Source organism: Parasteatoda tepidariorum, chromosome 4 (assembly GCF_043381705.1).
Source record: "Parasteatoda tepidariorum isolate YZ-2023 chromosome 4, CAS_Ptep_4.0, whole genome shotgun sequence".
In the NCBI taxonomy this organism is placed as follows: Eukaryota; Metazoa; Arthropoda; class Arachnida; order Araneae; family Theridiidae; genus Parasteatoda; species Parasteatoda tepidariorum.
Genome location: NC_092207.1, coordinates 60152777 through 60171026, shown reverse-complemented (window position 1 = coordinate 60171026; position 18250 = coordinate 60152777). Strand labels below are relative to the sequence as shown.

Below are 18250 nucleotides of genomic sequence, written 5' to 3'. Positions count from 1 at the left end.
ATTATTAAAGTCAGCGTTTCAGCTTTCTGAATTAAAGATTAATCACCCGAGATTTCGTGAATGATCAACTTCTAGACTGCCCTGTGGCGATACTGCTACATTTTGCATTCTTGGTATGAAGCGAACTGAAGTTGTTCTGACTTTTCTCGTACAAATTACTGCCATCAATTTGCTACTTTGTTCTTCTTTCAGTTGTTCGACAGCTGTTGATAAATAAACACGCTGGTCATGTATTTTGTTAAATTTAATTATTAAAGTCAGAGTTTCAGCTTTCTGAATTAAAAATTAATCACCCGAGATTTCGTGAATGATCAACTTCTAGACTGCCCTGTGGCGATACTGCTACATTTTGCATTCTTGGTATGAAGCGAACTGAAGTTGTTCTGACTTTTCTCGTACAAATTACTGCCATCAATTTGCTACTTTGTTCTTCTTTCAGTTGTTCGACAGCTGTTGATAAATAAACACGCTGGTCATGTATTTTGTTAAATTTAATTATTAAAGTCAGAGTTTCAGCTTTCTGAATTAAAAATTAATCACCCGAGATTTCGTGAATGATCAACTTCTAGACTGCCCTGTGGCGATACTGCTACATTTTGCATTCTTGGTATGAAGTGAACTGAAGTTGTTCTGACTTTTCTCGTACAAATTACTGCCATCAATTTGCTACTTTGTTCTTCTTTCAGTTGTTCGACAGCTGTTGATAAATAAACACGTTGGTCATGTATTTTGTTAAATTTAATTATTAAAGTCAGCGTTTCAGCTTTCTGAATTAAAGATTAATCACCCGAGATTTTGTGAATAATCAACTTCTAGATTGCCCTGTGGCGGCACTGCTACATTTTGCATTCTTGGTATGAAGCGAACTGAAGTTGTTCTGACTTTTCTCGCACAAATTACTGCCATCAATTTGCTACTTTGTTCTTCTTTCAGTTGTTCGACAGCTGTTGATAAATAAGCACGTTGGTCGTGCATTTTGTTAAGTTTGATTAATAGATGGTTTTGTTTTATCAAGAGAAGTTTCCTTTATGCTAAACTGTGGAAAAATTAATAAGACCATATCATTCATTGAACAATAAGTTTCAGCTATTTAAATCATCAGTTTTATGTGGGTGCAAGATAAAGATCGATAACAGAATAAGACATGCAGAAAGTTTTTCACGTATATACACAAAAATATACGATTTGTTTTGTGACCAGCTCAATCCGAAAAATACCTGTTTAGATTTATATACGTAATTCGTTATGAGCCATGAAACTCTTTAAGTAACAGCAGTTCTCAATTTGTTTGAAAAAAAAGTTTTTTTTTGCTGAGTTTGAATATCTAGATGTTATTTTTTTTTATATCTCGAATACAATTTCTGTAAATGAATTGTAATGATTTTGAATGTAAACGATTGTAAAAGAAAGTAAAGGAATTTTTGTATGTTAATTAATAAGAAATATCTTTACTTGTTTTCTTGTTGTTCGGTTAAGTTTAGATTCATATTAATATTCAATAAAATTGATTAAAACTTTTTTAACACCTATAATTTTATTTAGAATTTTAGCTCCATTATAGAAGTTGATTGTCATTATTGACAGTTATTTGATAAAATCATAACGGAAAAAACCGCGAATGTCAAAATCACGCAGCACAATAGCACGGGTTGTACAATACCGTGAAGTAAGAATAGCAACAGAAAAAGCGATATTGCTGGATTCATGATATACATTCAGATTAACAGTAAATTGGAAGATTTGTTACACGTGCTGAACCGTAAAGTTTCAATATACCTGTAATTCTATTTTTTTCCACAATTAACAATAAACAATAAACAAATACAATAAAAAATTAACAGTAATCAATCTTCCATATGATATTTTAAAAATCTTAAAAATATTGCTGGAGGAAATACTGTGTAAGTGCATAATGCCAGGAAATAGCCCAAGTTTTGAATGTGCATTTATTCCGATCAATATGCTTCATATCTTTATTATTTTTCACATACTGTAATACCAAATTGCTTTATTACACTGATAACAGAGCAATAGTAAAGCTAATATTAAGTTGTTGATTCAGTTCTAATCAGAATTACAACTCGTAAAAAATGAATTTTTTTATGAGTTATTTTTTAATAAGAAACCCATTTTGTTTTATAAGAAACTTAATAAAACTTTAATTTTGCTAAAGATTTGTTGCTGAACAGAAAATATAATCTTGAAATTTGAAACAACAATTTTTGAAGAACACATTTTATGCTTTTGGGGCTTGAAAAATGAACTACTTGATTTTTATTTTTTATTTTTTAATATATTTTAAGTAAAAAAAAGTCTTTTCAGCAGTTACTAAATAATGAAAGTAATATTATCATTCTATTTAAGATAAGTGACTTGTTAGAAAATATAATTTAATAAGAACATGTACAAACATTTGCTTATAGTGTTAAGAAAAAGGAAATTTATCTCAAGAATATTAATAATTGAGAATCTTTTACCCAAATTAAAAATCGCGTATCTTGAGCAAATTAGGTTCACTAAAAAAACTGCAAGAAATGGGATTTAACAAAGATAAATATTAATTTATTATCGGCGTGATTTTAAAAAAAATGATATTAAAAGAAAATCGTAAAAGTAAAATATATGTCGAAAGTTTGCCGACGTTAATTTAACAAAATTTCATAAAAAGATTTAATTTTTTTTTGTTTCGTAATGAATTTGACTTTAAAATAAATCCTACTATATTTTCTTTTTTTTTAAATCTTTTAGATTTTGCCAATAGAAAAACAATAAAATAATAAGAACATCAAAAGAGATTTCTTTTTCATTTTAAATAACTAATAAAGAGCCAGGATTGAAAAATAAGCTTTTTAGCTATTCATCTTTAAAGCACAAATAAGTTTGATTATTTAAGAGACTAATATACGAAAAAAATGGAGATTCTTAGGTTTAATCTGATATTTATGAGATGTTAAAAAATTTCACATTATTCTACGTTTGCAGCCTTATACTTTTAAATTGCAGTGATTGTTATCAGCAAAGTTGAAGCATGAAAGAATTAGGATTTTACACACATTGCACACATTACAAAAATAAAGCCCTGTTTTGCTTTCTCTTTTTTCTGCCAAATGATCATATTTATAGAAAGCAAAGTATATAACAACTCTCGCATTTCATACTCAGCTAAACATTTTTATAAAATGTTTACAATGTCAGCTTTTTTGTAGGTAACATATTCCAATGTTTATATTTTATTTAATTCAGTTCTAAATCAATCATATTGAAAAGAGAACGTATAAAACTTTCATCTTATTAGATTTTAACGAAATACCCTGTCACAGAAATATCTTGAATTGCCGAATAATCGATGATAACATCAATTTGTAATGATTGATTTTACAACATTCTGTTAAATTTGACACTTTTCAAATCATACTGGTAGACTCGATTCACCAATTCTCGTAATTGCTTCTCATTCACCTATTTTTTAAGGTTGATATTTCATAGAAAAACACAAACCATTTTGTCTACAGTAGCAACAATTATTGCAGATTCAGGTAAGAATATTTTGTCAATATGTAATAGTTACTATAATAGTTATTATAAAATGGATTATTATATGGATAATCAACTGGGCTGAAAAAAATTCACACGAGGAATAAAAGTTGTGATGACCGAAGGAAAAAAATTAACGAGAAGTATTTTTAGTTCTTGACCACGCATATAATAATTCAAATAAATTTTTATCTCTCATGTATTAAGTTTTTTTAAAAACTTTTATTGCAAATATTAAGACAGTAATTTTTCCTTTATTTTTCGTTACTTTTGCGATAGATACTAACTTTAGTGTGATTTATGAAACAATGATCTCGAGAAAGAAAATAAGTCTTTTATCCAACAATGGATAAATAATCAACATTTAAAGCAAAAAAAATATTTTCTTTTTATGAAAATAGAATTTAAGTCAGTAATAATTTTCAAACAAATTGGAATTTTGAAAGGAAAAAAAACAAGGCGTTATGTTTATAAAACAGTAATAAAAATGGCTCTTTCATCATGTCAAATTTAAACTCTGTAGTTGCAGGTCCGCGTAGTATTTTTTTTTACCTTCCTGGTAAGTGATTCTCGAACTAACTATGGAACATATTTTCTTCACTTCATCCTATTCTCTGTACTTTTTAACACACCTTCATTGTATCGAGCTTCTAAGTCTAATAGTTCTTGATCAGCAAAACAAAATGTAACTTTAAGTTGAACACTTAAAACAGCGGCGGTGTTTACGTTCTTTTAATATAGAGAAATATAATCATTACGATTTGACTTCATATTATAAATTTAAACTATTTCAAAATGAGGTACTGTATCAACTTAAAAAATTAAATAAAAAAAATTTCTCACTTATTCAACGATAGCAAATTTTAAAAGTTGAAATATGTCCTATTTTTGTTAAAAAAAATTCATTTGAAGCAATCTTTCATAATTAGACTGTTTGCATGACAAGAAAAAAGTGAAAACTGAAAAAAAATTAATTCAAAGTTGCTGAATTTTGTTAAAATATTACTTCACATTTTAGTTGAAAAAAATATTTTTATGAATTTTCAGGTTATGATTTACTTCTTTTCAATTAAAAAAATATTTAGTAGTTACGAATACGTTAGAACTTTTACAATATTCTTCTCAATTATGCTACCATTAATATTTTTTACACTGCAGGCTTGAAAATAAGGCATTCATATTAAGAGCTCTTCATCCACAATTATCTCAAGTTTAGTAATTTATAATATTCCACTTACTTAAAATGATTATTTTTAAAGATACGGTAGAAAAATATTTATTATTTAAGTGATGTTTATTTAGCAGAAATGCCATCTAGCTTTGTAGTTGACAATTATCTTCAGTTTCAAGTTTTTTATAATTTACCAAATTGTAAAAAGTTTCTGGATTTTCTATTATAAGATTTAAAAATTTTTTTCAATTAAATTTTTAAATGATTTTTTTAAAATGTAATAGTATTAAAACTATTATTAGTTAAATATTATTTTTATTTAATCGCTTCAATGAGGAAGTTTTTATCTTTATTACGATGCAAAAAACGGCTTAATTTTTCAAAAATGAGTTAGCTTCCTTTTTGCATATTTGTTTCATTTAACTTATTCAAAGCAGTTATTTAAATTAGGAATATGCTGAATAACATTTAAAAAAGCTTAAACTACATTCACCGTGTATATAAGGTAGTATTGTATATATCTATATATATAGCACAATAAATAAATACAAAATACAAAAAGGATAAAAAGAAGAAGAAAAAAATTAAGAAAATTAATAAGTTTTGATTATTGTGCATAAGCTGTAAGTATATGGAACTCATAAAATAAGTTCAAAATGTTGAGTCAACATGGGAGATTCCAGAATAAGAAGAAGAAAATTATTAAAATAAAATAAAATAAAATAAAATAAAATAACATTCTTTAAAAGAAATTAAATATAGTTTTTTAAAAATAAAATCCAGAAAAAAGTGTAATCTCTTCACCAGCTCACACGATTATACCCGCAAAAAGGAGTGCTTCCTAATATTGTACCAATTTTAAGTATGTTTTTTTTCTGCTTAGGATTTTTATCCATCGGGTGAGTATATCATAAGAGAAGGAGGAAGTGGTGATACTTTCTACATTATTAGCAAAGGAAAGGTAAGAGTCTATTTTAAAATATTTTGAACCAAAATTGTTTATTCTTTTATTGAAACGTTCATTGGTATTTCAAAAGATTTATGAAAAACCATGAAAAGATGACAAAATTATTAAAACAAAAAATTCCTTACTTGTATTCTCGAACTTAGATTTTCATGCAAAAACATACCATTAATTTGAGCCACATTGAAACATGCCTCATTTCTTTTAAAGTTAAGATATAGAGTAGCCTAGAATTAATTAAATAAGTAATTAAAATGAAGCTATTTTGATGCCAAGTCAATTTCGAAAATTCGATGTTTTAATTATTTTCTGAGTTTTGGCGTCAGGTTTCCACAAAGGGGTTTAAAACGGGGTACAATCGCAGTGGGTACCTACAAAGAGATTCAAAACTGGATGCAATCGTATCCTTCTTGAACTACAATGTATTAAAAATCATATTTTGTTTTTAAATATCCTTCATTTTTTTTCTTATTTTAAAAAAATACAAGGACTCTGATTGTGTTCCGACTTATAAAACGAAGTTAATGATAAAATTAACAAATGTTTTTCGGTAATTATAATTAACTTCAAAAACAACTGATACAAAAATTGAAAAAAGTGAAATAGAACACTGGAACTCATTGTTTTTCTCTTAGTGTTCATGTACTATTTAACTTACATAAAATAATTAATAAGGAAATCATTGCTTTTCTCCTAGTGTTCATGTGCTATTTAACTTATATAAAATAATAAATGCAAAATTTATCCCGATTTTTCGCATTTTAAAATTTAAATAGTCATAAAACTATAAAGTATAATCAAAAATTATTATTAGATTTTTATAAATTTATTTAAATTGTTGATAAAAAGTTGGGATGCTCACATGTCAAAATATTTTTTTTCAAATGTGAGAAAGAAATTTCTGCTTGATTTTTGGAATAGTTCAATAAATATTTATATTGGTTTCCAACGGTGGACATTCCTACTGACGAGAGAAACAGTAACACTCATTCGACCTTGATTTCAGATAGTTAAAAGTTCAATTCTTTAAGTCAATTTGTCTTTGAGATTACAAAAATTCACAAAAAAAAATATTCCTACATTTTTGTGCAATATTAAAATATTTCTCAAAAATTTATGAATATTTTTAAAAACGAACAAACATATTATACTTGTAAGAACTTTATTTTCGGTCACACATACACAATTAACAATTTTTCAAGACTCTTTTTATTTTTTTTATATGTTAAGGTTTGTGTAGGATATAGAGCATCATTTAGGATTAACATCGGCCACAGATGCGACTAAGTATAAAATACTGTGATTAAAGAATTTGTTGTTTATCGCAGTTCGATAACAATTTTTTTCGCCGTAAATGAACTCCCTGTACTCCAAAACACGCATTATTAATTCTTCTCGTATCATTAATTACACCTTCTCGTATTATTAATTAAACGGGAACTTAATCGTCCCCGGAGCATTTCAATTATTCTACACTAATTCAACAGGGGAACTGAATCTGGCTTTCTAAGGTTGCATTCAAGTTAATTTCATACTACTATGTTTTAATTTACCGCCGATAGTAGTTAAAGGTAATCAAATTTAATTCCATCATTATGGTTAGAATTATTTGAAATATATTTTGTAACTAATAAATTGTATGTTTGTTTATAAGGATATTTTTTTAAGTTGCCTTATTGGTTCAAAAACTCACACCTTAAATTTTATTATTCGAAAGAGAAACATACACGTAGAAAAATCAGGTAAAATTACGTACAGTACGGTAATGGCATTTCGTATAAAAAGAAACCACATATCTGGTTAATGAAACCAAAATTTACGGTATTTAAATCATTCAATTGGTAATTTTTCCGTTCATAAGATATCGGTTTATCGGAAATTCTTTATTAACTAAATTAATTGAATAAATGACTTTTATTTCACGCTGTGAGGTATCATGATAAAATGATTTAATTTTACATTTGCCTAATTCTATAACATAATATAAAACTATAATTTATTGTTGATTTCATTAAAATCATAACCAAAGTGTTTTAGTAAAAAATACCGAGCTTTCTGGTGTCCCCATACAGCCAGAAACACAGTAAAATCTGTGGATTCTGGTAGTTTTGCCCATATTTTATTTTTTATCAGTGTACAATATTTAAATTATAAATAAACATACTGGAAGAGGTCAGGAAAACTTTTCTTTATTTTAGAAATTAACTTTTGTTGCTTTTTTTAATCACATTTTTAGAAATGCTTCAAAAGAAATGCATTACATTAATGACATCTAAATTTTTTTAACAGTTAAAAAAAGTGATCCCTATTAAATATGCTACTACCTTTCTCTGACATGTAACAAAATGTCCTAACTTTGCCCTATAATGTGAAACCTATAATCATTTCGAAAATATATAAATATGTCTTAATAATATCATTTTAAACAATTTTATTATTTGGCATAACTTCTTCAAATAATAATAGGTTAATGTATTTGTATTGCTAACAAAGTATTTATAACTTTAGTTTGGCAATAGTATTGTGCTTGTCTCTTCTCATTATTAATGAATTGTATTTCAGTTATCAATCAATTTATAAACTACAATATTTTACAGGTGATAGTGACGCGACGAAGATTTGACATAGAGGAAGAAATCAGATGTTTAGGAAAAGGGGATTATTTCGGTGAAAGAGCTCTACTTAAGTAATGTTTGAATTTTTTTTTTATGTATTATATTAAGTTACATGATTTTGTGATTATAGTAAATATCTTAAATATCAGGGAATGCATCTCTCGCAAATCAGGATAAGTTCTATCGTTTTTTTCTCATTTTTTTTAAAAAAATTTATTAATTTATTCTTATTTACTTTTTTATTTACTTATTTTTTTTAAAAACATACATGAAACGCCTTTTTCGCATTGGTTTCAGAAACTTGAAGTTTGGACAAAAATATTTGTAAAGAACCTAGAAATTTCTCCAAATTCGCTATAAATAATGCAGTTGAAAAAACTGCGTTTAATATAGAGGTGGGGACATGAGGCTACAGTGGACTTCTTGAATAACTTGTTTAATTTTTGGAGAAAAAAATTTCTGGAAACTAATGCTGTACTTCCATGCGCAATTGCATAATCACACAATGAATAATACTCTATAAAATTTATGAAAGGATGTTTTAAGGTGAAAAAGTAACTTTAAAATTTCTTCTTTACTCTTTTATTAACATATTTTATTTTCAGAATTTCAACAAAAAGGGATAGACTATGGGGTTTAATATCTATTTTGATATTAGTTTCAATATATAGTTGCAATTCTTTATATATTGCTCCTATCTATTGTTTCCCTTATATAGTTTCAATTAACCAGCATTAAACAATACATAACCATATGTTTTCGTGGGGCTTGTGTTGACATATGGTTAAGGAGTAAACATCTCAAAACTGGCCCCATTCAACTTACAATCAAAAAAATATGAGTTTATTATAAATGTAACACATTTGATGTTATTTATTTCATTAATTAGAATCATAATATACCTTTACAAATAGTGGTTTCAATCTCAAGTAAAAATTTTGGCACGAAGCCTTTATATTACTCAACTTTTTGAAAGTTTTAAGAGAGTACAAAGGATATATCGTATCAAAATTGTTAAAAGAGTATAATTTAATATAGATGAATTAAGAAAAAAACAAGATTTTTAGCATACGTTTTTTCCCATACATTTAACTGAAACAGAACATCAGTGCTCTGTGAGTCTTTTCTTTTCTCTTTTGCGAGTTGGTGAGTGCAATATCGATAAGCCATGCAATCCACGTGTTGTCCCTTTCATCATCAAGTTACAACTTGTTAAAACAGCAAGAGTTAAGTTGAAACAAGCAATTTAATTTGAAATTGGATATGTGTTTTCAAATAAATGACATTAAATAATGCATTAATTTGAGTTCAGTATCTCCTTCTCAGAACATTGAAATGCTCTAATACAAAATAATATTTTTCATTAAAATATGTGAATATTTAATCTCCAATAAGGATTGGATTGAAATAAATTCCATTTTTTGCTTTAGATATAAATTTCTGAGTTGTAATTGATTATCAAATAAGTTTTTAAACATTTCCTCACTAGCTATTGTGGATAAAAAAAACTTTTAAAAATATTATTATAAAAAAACTAAGGATCTTTCTAATTCCAAATAAATTAATCTTTTAGTCGTTTAAAACACAAATAAAGTCTACAATTAAAAAGAAAAGTCATAAGTGATAATGACTTTTTTCGTCGACTATATTCTTTTTCTGTGGAATAATTGACGTATTCAAAATTGCAGTTTCTGATAATTTTTAACTGAATAATTAGTTCGAAATGGACAAAAAAATTATTCATGATCTGTCAACCTAAAAACTTATTTGTAAAAAATTTCAGCTCGATTAGTGAGTGACATTCTGTCGACCTTTCTTTGTAAGTGAACTCCAAAAATAAAAATATTTACTTTTAAAGCAAAAAAAAAATATTTCTTTGAAGTTATTAAAAATGGCACAAAAGAAAATAGTGAAGCTTTTTATTTATTGTGAGATATGCACTGAGAATTTTGACTTAATGTTGACATGCATCTGTTAGTATCATTAAATTATGTAAAATTTAAAATGAGGAGCTTTAATGGATTGATTTTGAATAATTGAAAATCATTTTATTAAAATTTAAAAAAAAACTTTTATTTTTTATTTTAATTTAGCAGAAATAAAATTTGTTATAAAGAAAGCAGTTTGTTTTAATGTACGTAATATATTAAATATATTTTATTTTAATCTATAATCCAACCTAGTAGGTAAAAGTAAATATTTTTTAATCTACAAATTATCGATAATTAAAATACAATTTATATCAAAGAATGTGTTACTTCTTATAATTTGCTAATAAAAATATTATATTGCACATTCTATTACAATGAAAAGCTACAAATATTTATAATGAGTCTCGCTAATCATAATACTTTGTTATTTTAGGTGGAGGGATTACTTGTTTATTAAAAAAAAGTCAAAATCTAACATTAAAAGCGAATAACTGACATTTAAATATTATATCGTATTGTAATGCAATATTATGTTTTAAATAGATTCTAGTGTATTGTAATGATTATTTTGCATTGTAATAATCTAACATTAAAAATAATATTGCAGTTATGTATGTCAATATAAATTATGGATTTAAAATTGAAAACTTAAAAAATGACTATTAACAGTAAAATATTCCTCTAACGCAAATATTTTCCCAAAAAAGCTCATAATGTTGTACAGAAAAATAGGAAATTATTGCACAAAATATTTGGTCATAATTCAAACAAACATAATTTGCATACATTTATCAAAATAAATTAGAGCGTAACTAAACATTTTTAAGTTACAAGATAGCTTGTTAGTTTCTGAAATCATACATAAAATTTATTTTGTTCATTTTGAAGCAACCTTTAAGTTATAAATTATCAAAGACTGTAATTTTTACCATGAATACGTCGCCAAGTTTAAATATTTCCGCAGACGATGAGCATTACTGGATATTTAAATTTTTATTTTTAAATTTAAGACTTCTTAGTCGGAAGTCATGATATTTGCTATTTAAAAGAATGAATTATAATATAAAAAAATCTTGTGTTGAGTTATAAATTCCTGCACAATTCTGCATTTCACAGGCATTTTTATAATAGAAATTTATTAGCAGTACTGAAATTTATTAGTAGTATAATAGAAATTTATTAGCAGTACTTTAGTTGATTTTGAACAATAAATTGTTCGAAATTATTTTTCTAAATCTTAAACGTAAGTCATCCTGCCATATCAGTTATCGCAAACTTGGCAAATTTCTGCGATTCTTTACAAATCTCTTTGTACAAGCTTACATTTCCAATAATTTATGTTTCTATTATCATTGTAAAATAGACAAATGATTATAATATACATGATTCCATAAAAAATAACTGTTCAAAAAATTCAGCTTGATTTGCGTATGACACTTCGAATAACTTCTCTGTTTATAGTTTTTATTCATTACTATTATTAATTGATAATTTCTTTTCTTGTAGTGAAGACAAAAGGACTGCAAATGTTGTCGCAGCACATCCGGGAGTTGAATGTTTAGCATTAAATAGAGAGTAAGTTTTTAACTACATTTTTAAATCACAGATTTTTCATAAAATAATTTTATTATCACTTAAAGAGAATTCCATTTTATTGTCAGGTCTTTCAAAGAGTTAATCGGTGACTTGAGAGAACTCCAAGATAAACAATACGAATACGACGACCAGAGTTTTAAGTAAGAATGGTGACTTTTTATAATTTTCAAATAAATATATCTTAGAAAGGAATAATGAGAAGAAAAGGTTGAAAAATTATAATGAACTCCGACCGGACTCCACATTCCCATTGAATAACATCATGCTGGAAAACTAAGAAGGAAGCCTTTACAGTAAAATATGCCATTACCGTAAAATACTATCACAAAGAGCAGCGGCTCACAACCAAGTGGCTACGGCTCACAAATGGGCCGCAGGCAGCTGCGTACAGAAATTGTGGACTCTGGACAAGAGTATAAGTCAAGATAAATCTCTGGGTCCAATACCAGCTTTTTGGGAAATCGGAAAAATCTTCGAAGGATTTCGTTTATTTTTTAAAAAAAATCTTTTTGTACAGTATCGTATATTAACTAACTAGTTGAATACCCATTTTTGGTGTTTACGGAGGAAAAAAAACCATAATAATCAACACTACGATATCATGCACAAAACTGAGAGTGTAACAAAACATGCATCGGTACGATGAATTGAGCTAAAAGAATTCAATTTCTTTAAAAGTTATTTGCTGCCCTTCCTGGTGGCTTTATGTTATCAGACAAAACAAAACATATTTTTAAGATATTCCGTATCATTTGCCATAATACTATTGCTCGAAATCAACTCCTGATTATCATAATCAGCAATTTTCTCTGGTACTTATCCCCTTCGGAGGCAGTACAAAACCTATTTCAACACTATGGTAGGTATTTAGGTATCAATATTTCTACACTTATTGCCTATTAAAAAACCCAATTAACAAAATACTAGTAGTACCTATTAAAAAGGTAATTGAGCATCATTGGCACCTATTATATTATGGCAGTTTTTTATAATTTTCTTAAATGGAAAAGTGTCTTTTTCCCATTAATTTAGTTTCTTCATACAATTTCTCAAGTAATTTGAATTCGCAAAAACTTTTAGTAACGACATTTGCATGATTTTGACAAACGAGCGAATAACGGTACTTATTTCGAAGGCCGTAAAATATCGCCAAACAGTTCTTGACACCAGCGATGATTAATTAAATATAGTATTAAATACTACTGGCATTGCCGTTATATGTATTGTGGTAATGAGAACCTGTTACACCATTATAGAGGCTTAATATAGGTATAGTAGTTTTTCACAACCTTGCGAAACGTAGTATACTTACCACAATATTACTATAATACACATCCTTTATTTTCTTTATTACATTTTGTATATTCCAATACGGCTGCATATTATTAGAGTTACTATAATATGAGTTAGTTAAACTCATCAAAAGAAAGATTAACTATACATATAGTATTATTACTCACACTTTACTACAATTTTCCAATAGCTTAATTGATAACTTCAGTTTTATACTATTAGTTCCTGTTTTCCATTATTTAAATGTATGGAAGCACGCTATTAAAGCATAAATATTAGTATAAGAAACATGTGGTTTCATATTAATATGAGAAACGCCATTAAGTATAAGAAACATGAGGTTTCAAATACTTTTCAAAATACGATTTTGGGGAAGTTGTGAAATTGTTAACGCTCCATTCCAAATAACGTGACACCATACGTTGCAAAATTATTAACGTTGATTATACCTGTGATATCCTAATATAGGAAACTGAAGATAACTTAGAATAATTCATAAAAACGTGCGATGCAACTAATTTTTAATTGATTAAAGATGCAAGCTAGCAAATCACTCATGTTATAAAATATTTTATTTTATAATCAGCATTGAGCAGCCGACCGAATTCTGAGTTGATGATTATCAAGATTCAACTCCCTTAAAGTTTATTTGTATTAAGGTTGTCGTTTTATTTGTTAACGATAAACTTACGTTATTACTTCAATTCAAATAGGGAACGGTTTTCTCTTGAATGCTCTACTTAAGTTTTTTTAAAAATATTTTTAACTATTTCAATATAAGTATTAAGATGTTACATATAGCAACGTCCTATCTTCCTCCCTCTCCTTCGATGTTACTTTCACCATCAGCCTAAGTATTATCATATAAATAAAGATGTGGAGAGATAAATAAGCTTTTTTTTTTACAACAATGGACATATAGTAATTATTTAAAGCAAGAAAGGGGGAGAAAATATTTGCAAAAGAAACAGTGATAACTTTCGTTCGAATTAAAGTTTCGAAAAAAATCAAGTGGTTCAGTGCATGATGAATAATGGGCTTTTCAGCACCCGAAATTTCAACTCAATGATTGCATTGTTATGGGGTATAGAATGCCCCCTAAGGTACGTTTTTATTACAAGTTAATTATTGTCGAACTAATTATCGAATGTAAATACCTTTCATACTTATCTTGCCTATCATACTTCCTGCATATATCTTTTTTGAGTCACCTTTGCAATTTGGAGTTGCTAAGTACCATGACATTCGCTGTGGCATTCCTCTTGTTCAAATTTTTGACAATGAAACAATTGATTAAAATACTATGATCTGATTTTGGAATGGAATCTAATGGTCAATTGACCTTTTAACTTTCTATGGAACCCTTTTTGTAGCATTTGCGAGATAAGACCTAGGGCTCCCGGTTTCATCCCAACTGTATAAATATTCCACAAATGATAAAGGAAACCAGAACAGGAGAACAACGAGAAACAACACAAGCTCACTTTATTTACTATGAAAGGCAAGACGGTTTCTATATTTATGAAATTAGTATAATATTTAATTTAAGTTTAAATATTAGACAGATTTAAATATAAATAAATATCCTAACATTATTGTTAAACATGCTTTCAAATAACAAAACCGTCACATTAGTGACTGCAGCAAAGCAAAATATAACGTAAAACTGAACTTCCAAAATAGCGCTGTTGCTTACGATTTTTTTATATAGAGATATGTCGTCATAAAATTTTCAATAAATTAAACCTTTCTTTTTGTAATACTCTTACACACCAGATAAATGATTTTTTTTTCAAGAAATAAAACCCTACTTTATTATTCATAAATTGTGTCAATTGTTTTGTAAATATATTTAGGAAATTATATACTTTCTACGTTTTGTACTAGAAAAAGCTGGTTTTACTCTATTCATACAGCCTTGAAACCGAAACATACGAAGTTTTAAATACAAGAAAAAGTTTCGTACGAAAAATTACAACTCATCAGCTGGAATAGGAAATTTAATAAACCAGAAGTACATAATGTTTGTTCAGCTTTTAAAAGGCTTAAAATGAAGTTCTCGACGCATAACTACTCGTTAACAGTATTTTGGAGCATTTGTAACTTTTTCTCTTTCAATACAATGATTGTGTTTTAAAAATGTTCCTGCTTTAAATAAACTTTTCTCCTTTATATTCATCAAAGTTTCATCGAAAAAAGGAACTTCTAGTATTTCAAAAAAGCTATTTTTATATTAACATTTTTATTCAATTTTCATTTTATGAAAAGTTTTAAACCGCGAAGAGACAATCATGGAAGATTGATTTATAGTGTTTAACACAAATAACAATTACAGTCAGTTTTATTTATCCAATACTTAAAATTTTAATGTCTTATGTAATTGTTGATCAATAGCTGTTCATAAATATTTTAAATAAAATATTTTAAACATTATTATAAAGCATAAACTTTGCAATCAATTTAATAATAAAATAAAGAGTTTGTGGGCGTCTCCCTTGTAACTCCAGAACAGTTTGTTCTATCAATCTAAAATTATAACCGTTGCTGCAAGGGAGAATTTCAGCCCTTGATTCGAGAATTCATTCGAAATTATCATTTATGTAGTTCGGGATATTCTCAAGGGGTAAGCGTCAGCCTTTGTTGCTCGCGGCTTTTCCCGCGCGGAATTGCTTTGATTTAAATTTTAACTGTTTTCAAGAGAATCCGCGATTATTTTCAAAGTATTTTATGCGCGGAATTTTAGCAATAATTTAAAATGTGTCTGGCAGCCATTGAGTCACACAAACCACCTTAAGTTTGAGTTCGAACCATCTCAGTATAATAGGCAGCAGAAGTATTAAAATATGGAAAATTCATCCCAATACTCCATTGCGTGCTTGTACTTAATTCCTCACGTATCTTTCGAGCCATAATTTAAGTATAATTTAATATATAAGGGAAGTCAACGACCATACAGGAGATATGGCTTTGTTAATAAATTGCTACAGATACAGTTTCCGATGAAGCATTTTAACTTGTTCTTCGATTCAGACAATGAATAACTTTTCGCGACAACAAAAAACACGTAAAATTTTATTGTTTATTTTATTTAGGGATCAAATATTTTTCCTGAATTAAGTATTTTTTTGTTATATAGGTTATTGTTTTTTCAACTAACTGGAATTTTACACCCATGTATAAGCCCATTTTAGTTACAGAGTAAAAGTAAAGGGGTATAATGGTGGAGTGACACTTTAAATTCGATGATGAGTCTTTAACTTTGGAGAGAACCACTTTTTATTTATGCATATAGATATGTCAAAGATGGCAAGTTTTGAAAAAAAATTAAAATATGGTTAAAATCTTGTAAAGTGTCTTTCATTTTCACTAATTTCAATTATCAAAAGGGCCATTTTAATATCTGCTACTGAAACAATCGAGTTTTTTCTGAATTTAATCAAAAGAAGAAATAAGTTGGTTGTGAAATTAAGACCGGTGTGTAGATATTCATTTAAACTTAACTCTCCTCCATGTGATCCTGCAACAAAAACAATCCATGCTTTGCTTGTAGCCTTGTCAGTAGAAATAACTGCTCTCTGTGGTAGACAAAATATGTTTTTCTGCAAAATCTCCTCTTCAACTGGGACACTTTCGATGATATACTGGGAAAGATAGTCTTTTACAATTGATCTATATTCACTTAATAAAGTAAAGTCCTTTTTTAAAGGTGATCTTAATTTTTTAAATCTCTTTTCTGCCACATGTTTATTATTTTCCAACCACAATGCCATATACAGTTTAGCGTTTATTTTCATATGAAATTCCAGCTTCAAATTCTGATATTACATCGTTATCATTATTTAATTCGTCAGATATCTCTGCCTCAATCCTTAGATTATCTTAACTCCGAAATTCACATGGATGAGTGGGCATGATCGACTCCTTACCAATAAAATAGTTACTTGTAAACAGTTCCTAGCAACTTGTGCTCTACCCTTGGAAAGACCTTCCCCACAACGTTTAAAAGAACTTTTTTCCTCCACAATTTATAAATAATTTAAGCAAATTTTAATAATCAGAAAAAGGAATGATCATTGGCTTTGATAAAAACTTTAGAGCTAAGACTTTATCATAGTCCTATAATAATTCTATTTTCTTTTAAAATTTTAGCTACAGTTTGCTACCATTGACTAATGTGTTTCATATCGCTTTTTGACAGTTCACTTCATCACAAGGGGGCATAAAATAGAACAGAGAAGCAGTAAAAGTTTAGCAATTCAACAATTTAGAATAAATGAACAAGAAACATTTGAATTAGTTTGAACGAACAATAAACATTTGAATCAATAAACATTTTAAACAATAAATTGAAAACAACAAGTCTTTAACGATGATGATCATCGGTTTAACATATTTGTTGTATTCAGGGTCGCTTAAATGCATCCCCATTTAGCCACTGCAAGTCATTGAGATTCTACCTTTCGCTTCTGCTTTCACATGGTTGGTTAAATTTCATTTATTATCCCACCTAGATATTTTGTACAATTACTTCTACTTAATGTAGCGTTATCCCTCTTCAATTCAAAATCTGTCTGAAGTTTTCTAAGGGAAAAGAATTGGTATACAGTTTTGTTCTTGTTTAAAAACATATTATCAATGCACCAAGTTCAATTACTTTCAAAACTTCATTCATGTACCTGCGAAGATTTGTTTTTGGTTTTGATATTTTCTAGGGTTTTTTGCCAGATCACCAAATCGTCAGCAAACATGAAGACATTAATCCCGAGAATTTCTTTTAATTTTTGTATGAGGTCATTAATTTATGTGTTAAAAAAGAGCAACTACAAACTGCTCCTTGTGGTAAGTCATTTTTATTTTGACGGAATTGGGATTCTGTGTCATTTCATTTACTTCTCACCTATCCCATGAACTAACTTCCTTATTGAGTTATTTGTAGACATATTGCTTCTAAATCTTGCCTGTTCTTCGTGGATTAATTCTTTTGACTCCAGTAAAAATTTGAGTCTGGAAGATATCATTCTTATGAATGTTTTGGCTAGAATGGATGTCAGTGATATTGGTCTTTATGACTCAGTATTTTCTTTTTGTTTCCCCGGTTTTTAAATTGAGATAAGACTTGTTTCATCCAGTCAGCTGCGAAACTAAT

The 18250-nt window shown here is 27.8% G+C and overlaps 1 protein-coding gene across 1 annotated transcript in view; it reads left to right on the top strand.

The window, feature by feature from the left end:
• The window catches only part of LOC107436702 (cGMP-dependent protein kinase 1-like), a 100611-nt gene that overhangs the window by 61384 nt on the left and 20977 nt on the right, over positions 1-18250 (top strand). Inside the window, exons 7-10 of the mRNA XM_043045989.2 lie at positions 5589-5666; positions 8267-8355; positions 11722-11790; positions 11877-11951. Of these exons, the coding sequence (XP_042901923.1) occupies positions 5589-5666; positions 8267-8355; positions 11722-11790; positions 11877-11951 (311 nt within the window). The remainder of the gene's footprint in view (positions 1-5588; positions 5667-8266; positions 8356-11721; positions 11791-11876; positions 11952-18250) is intronic.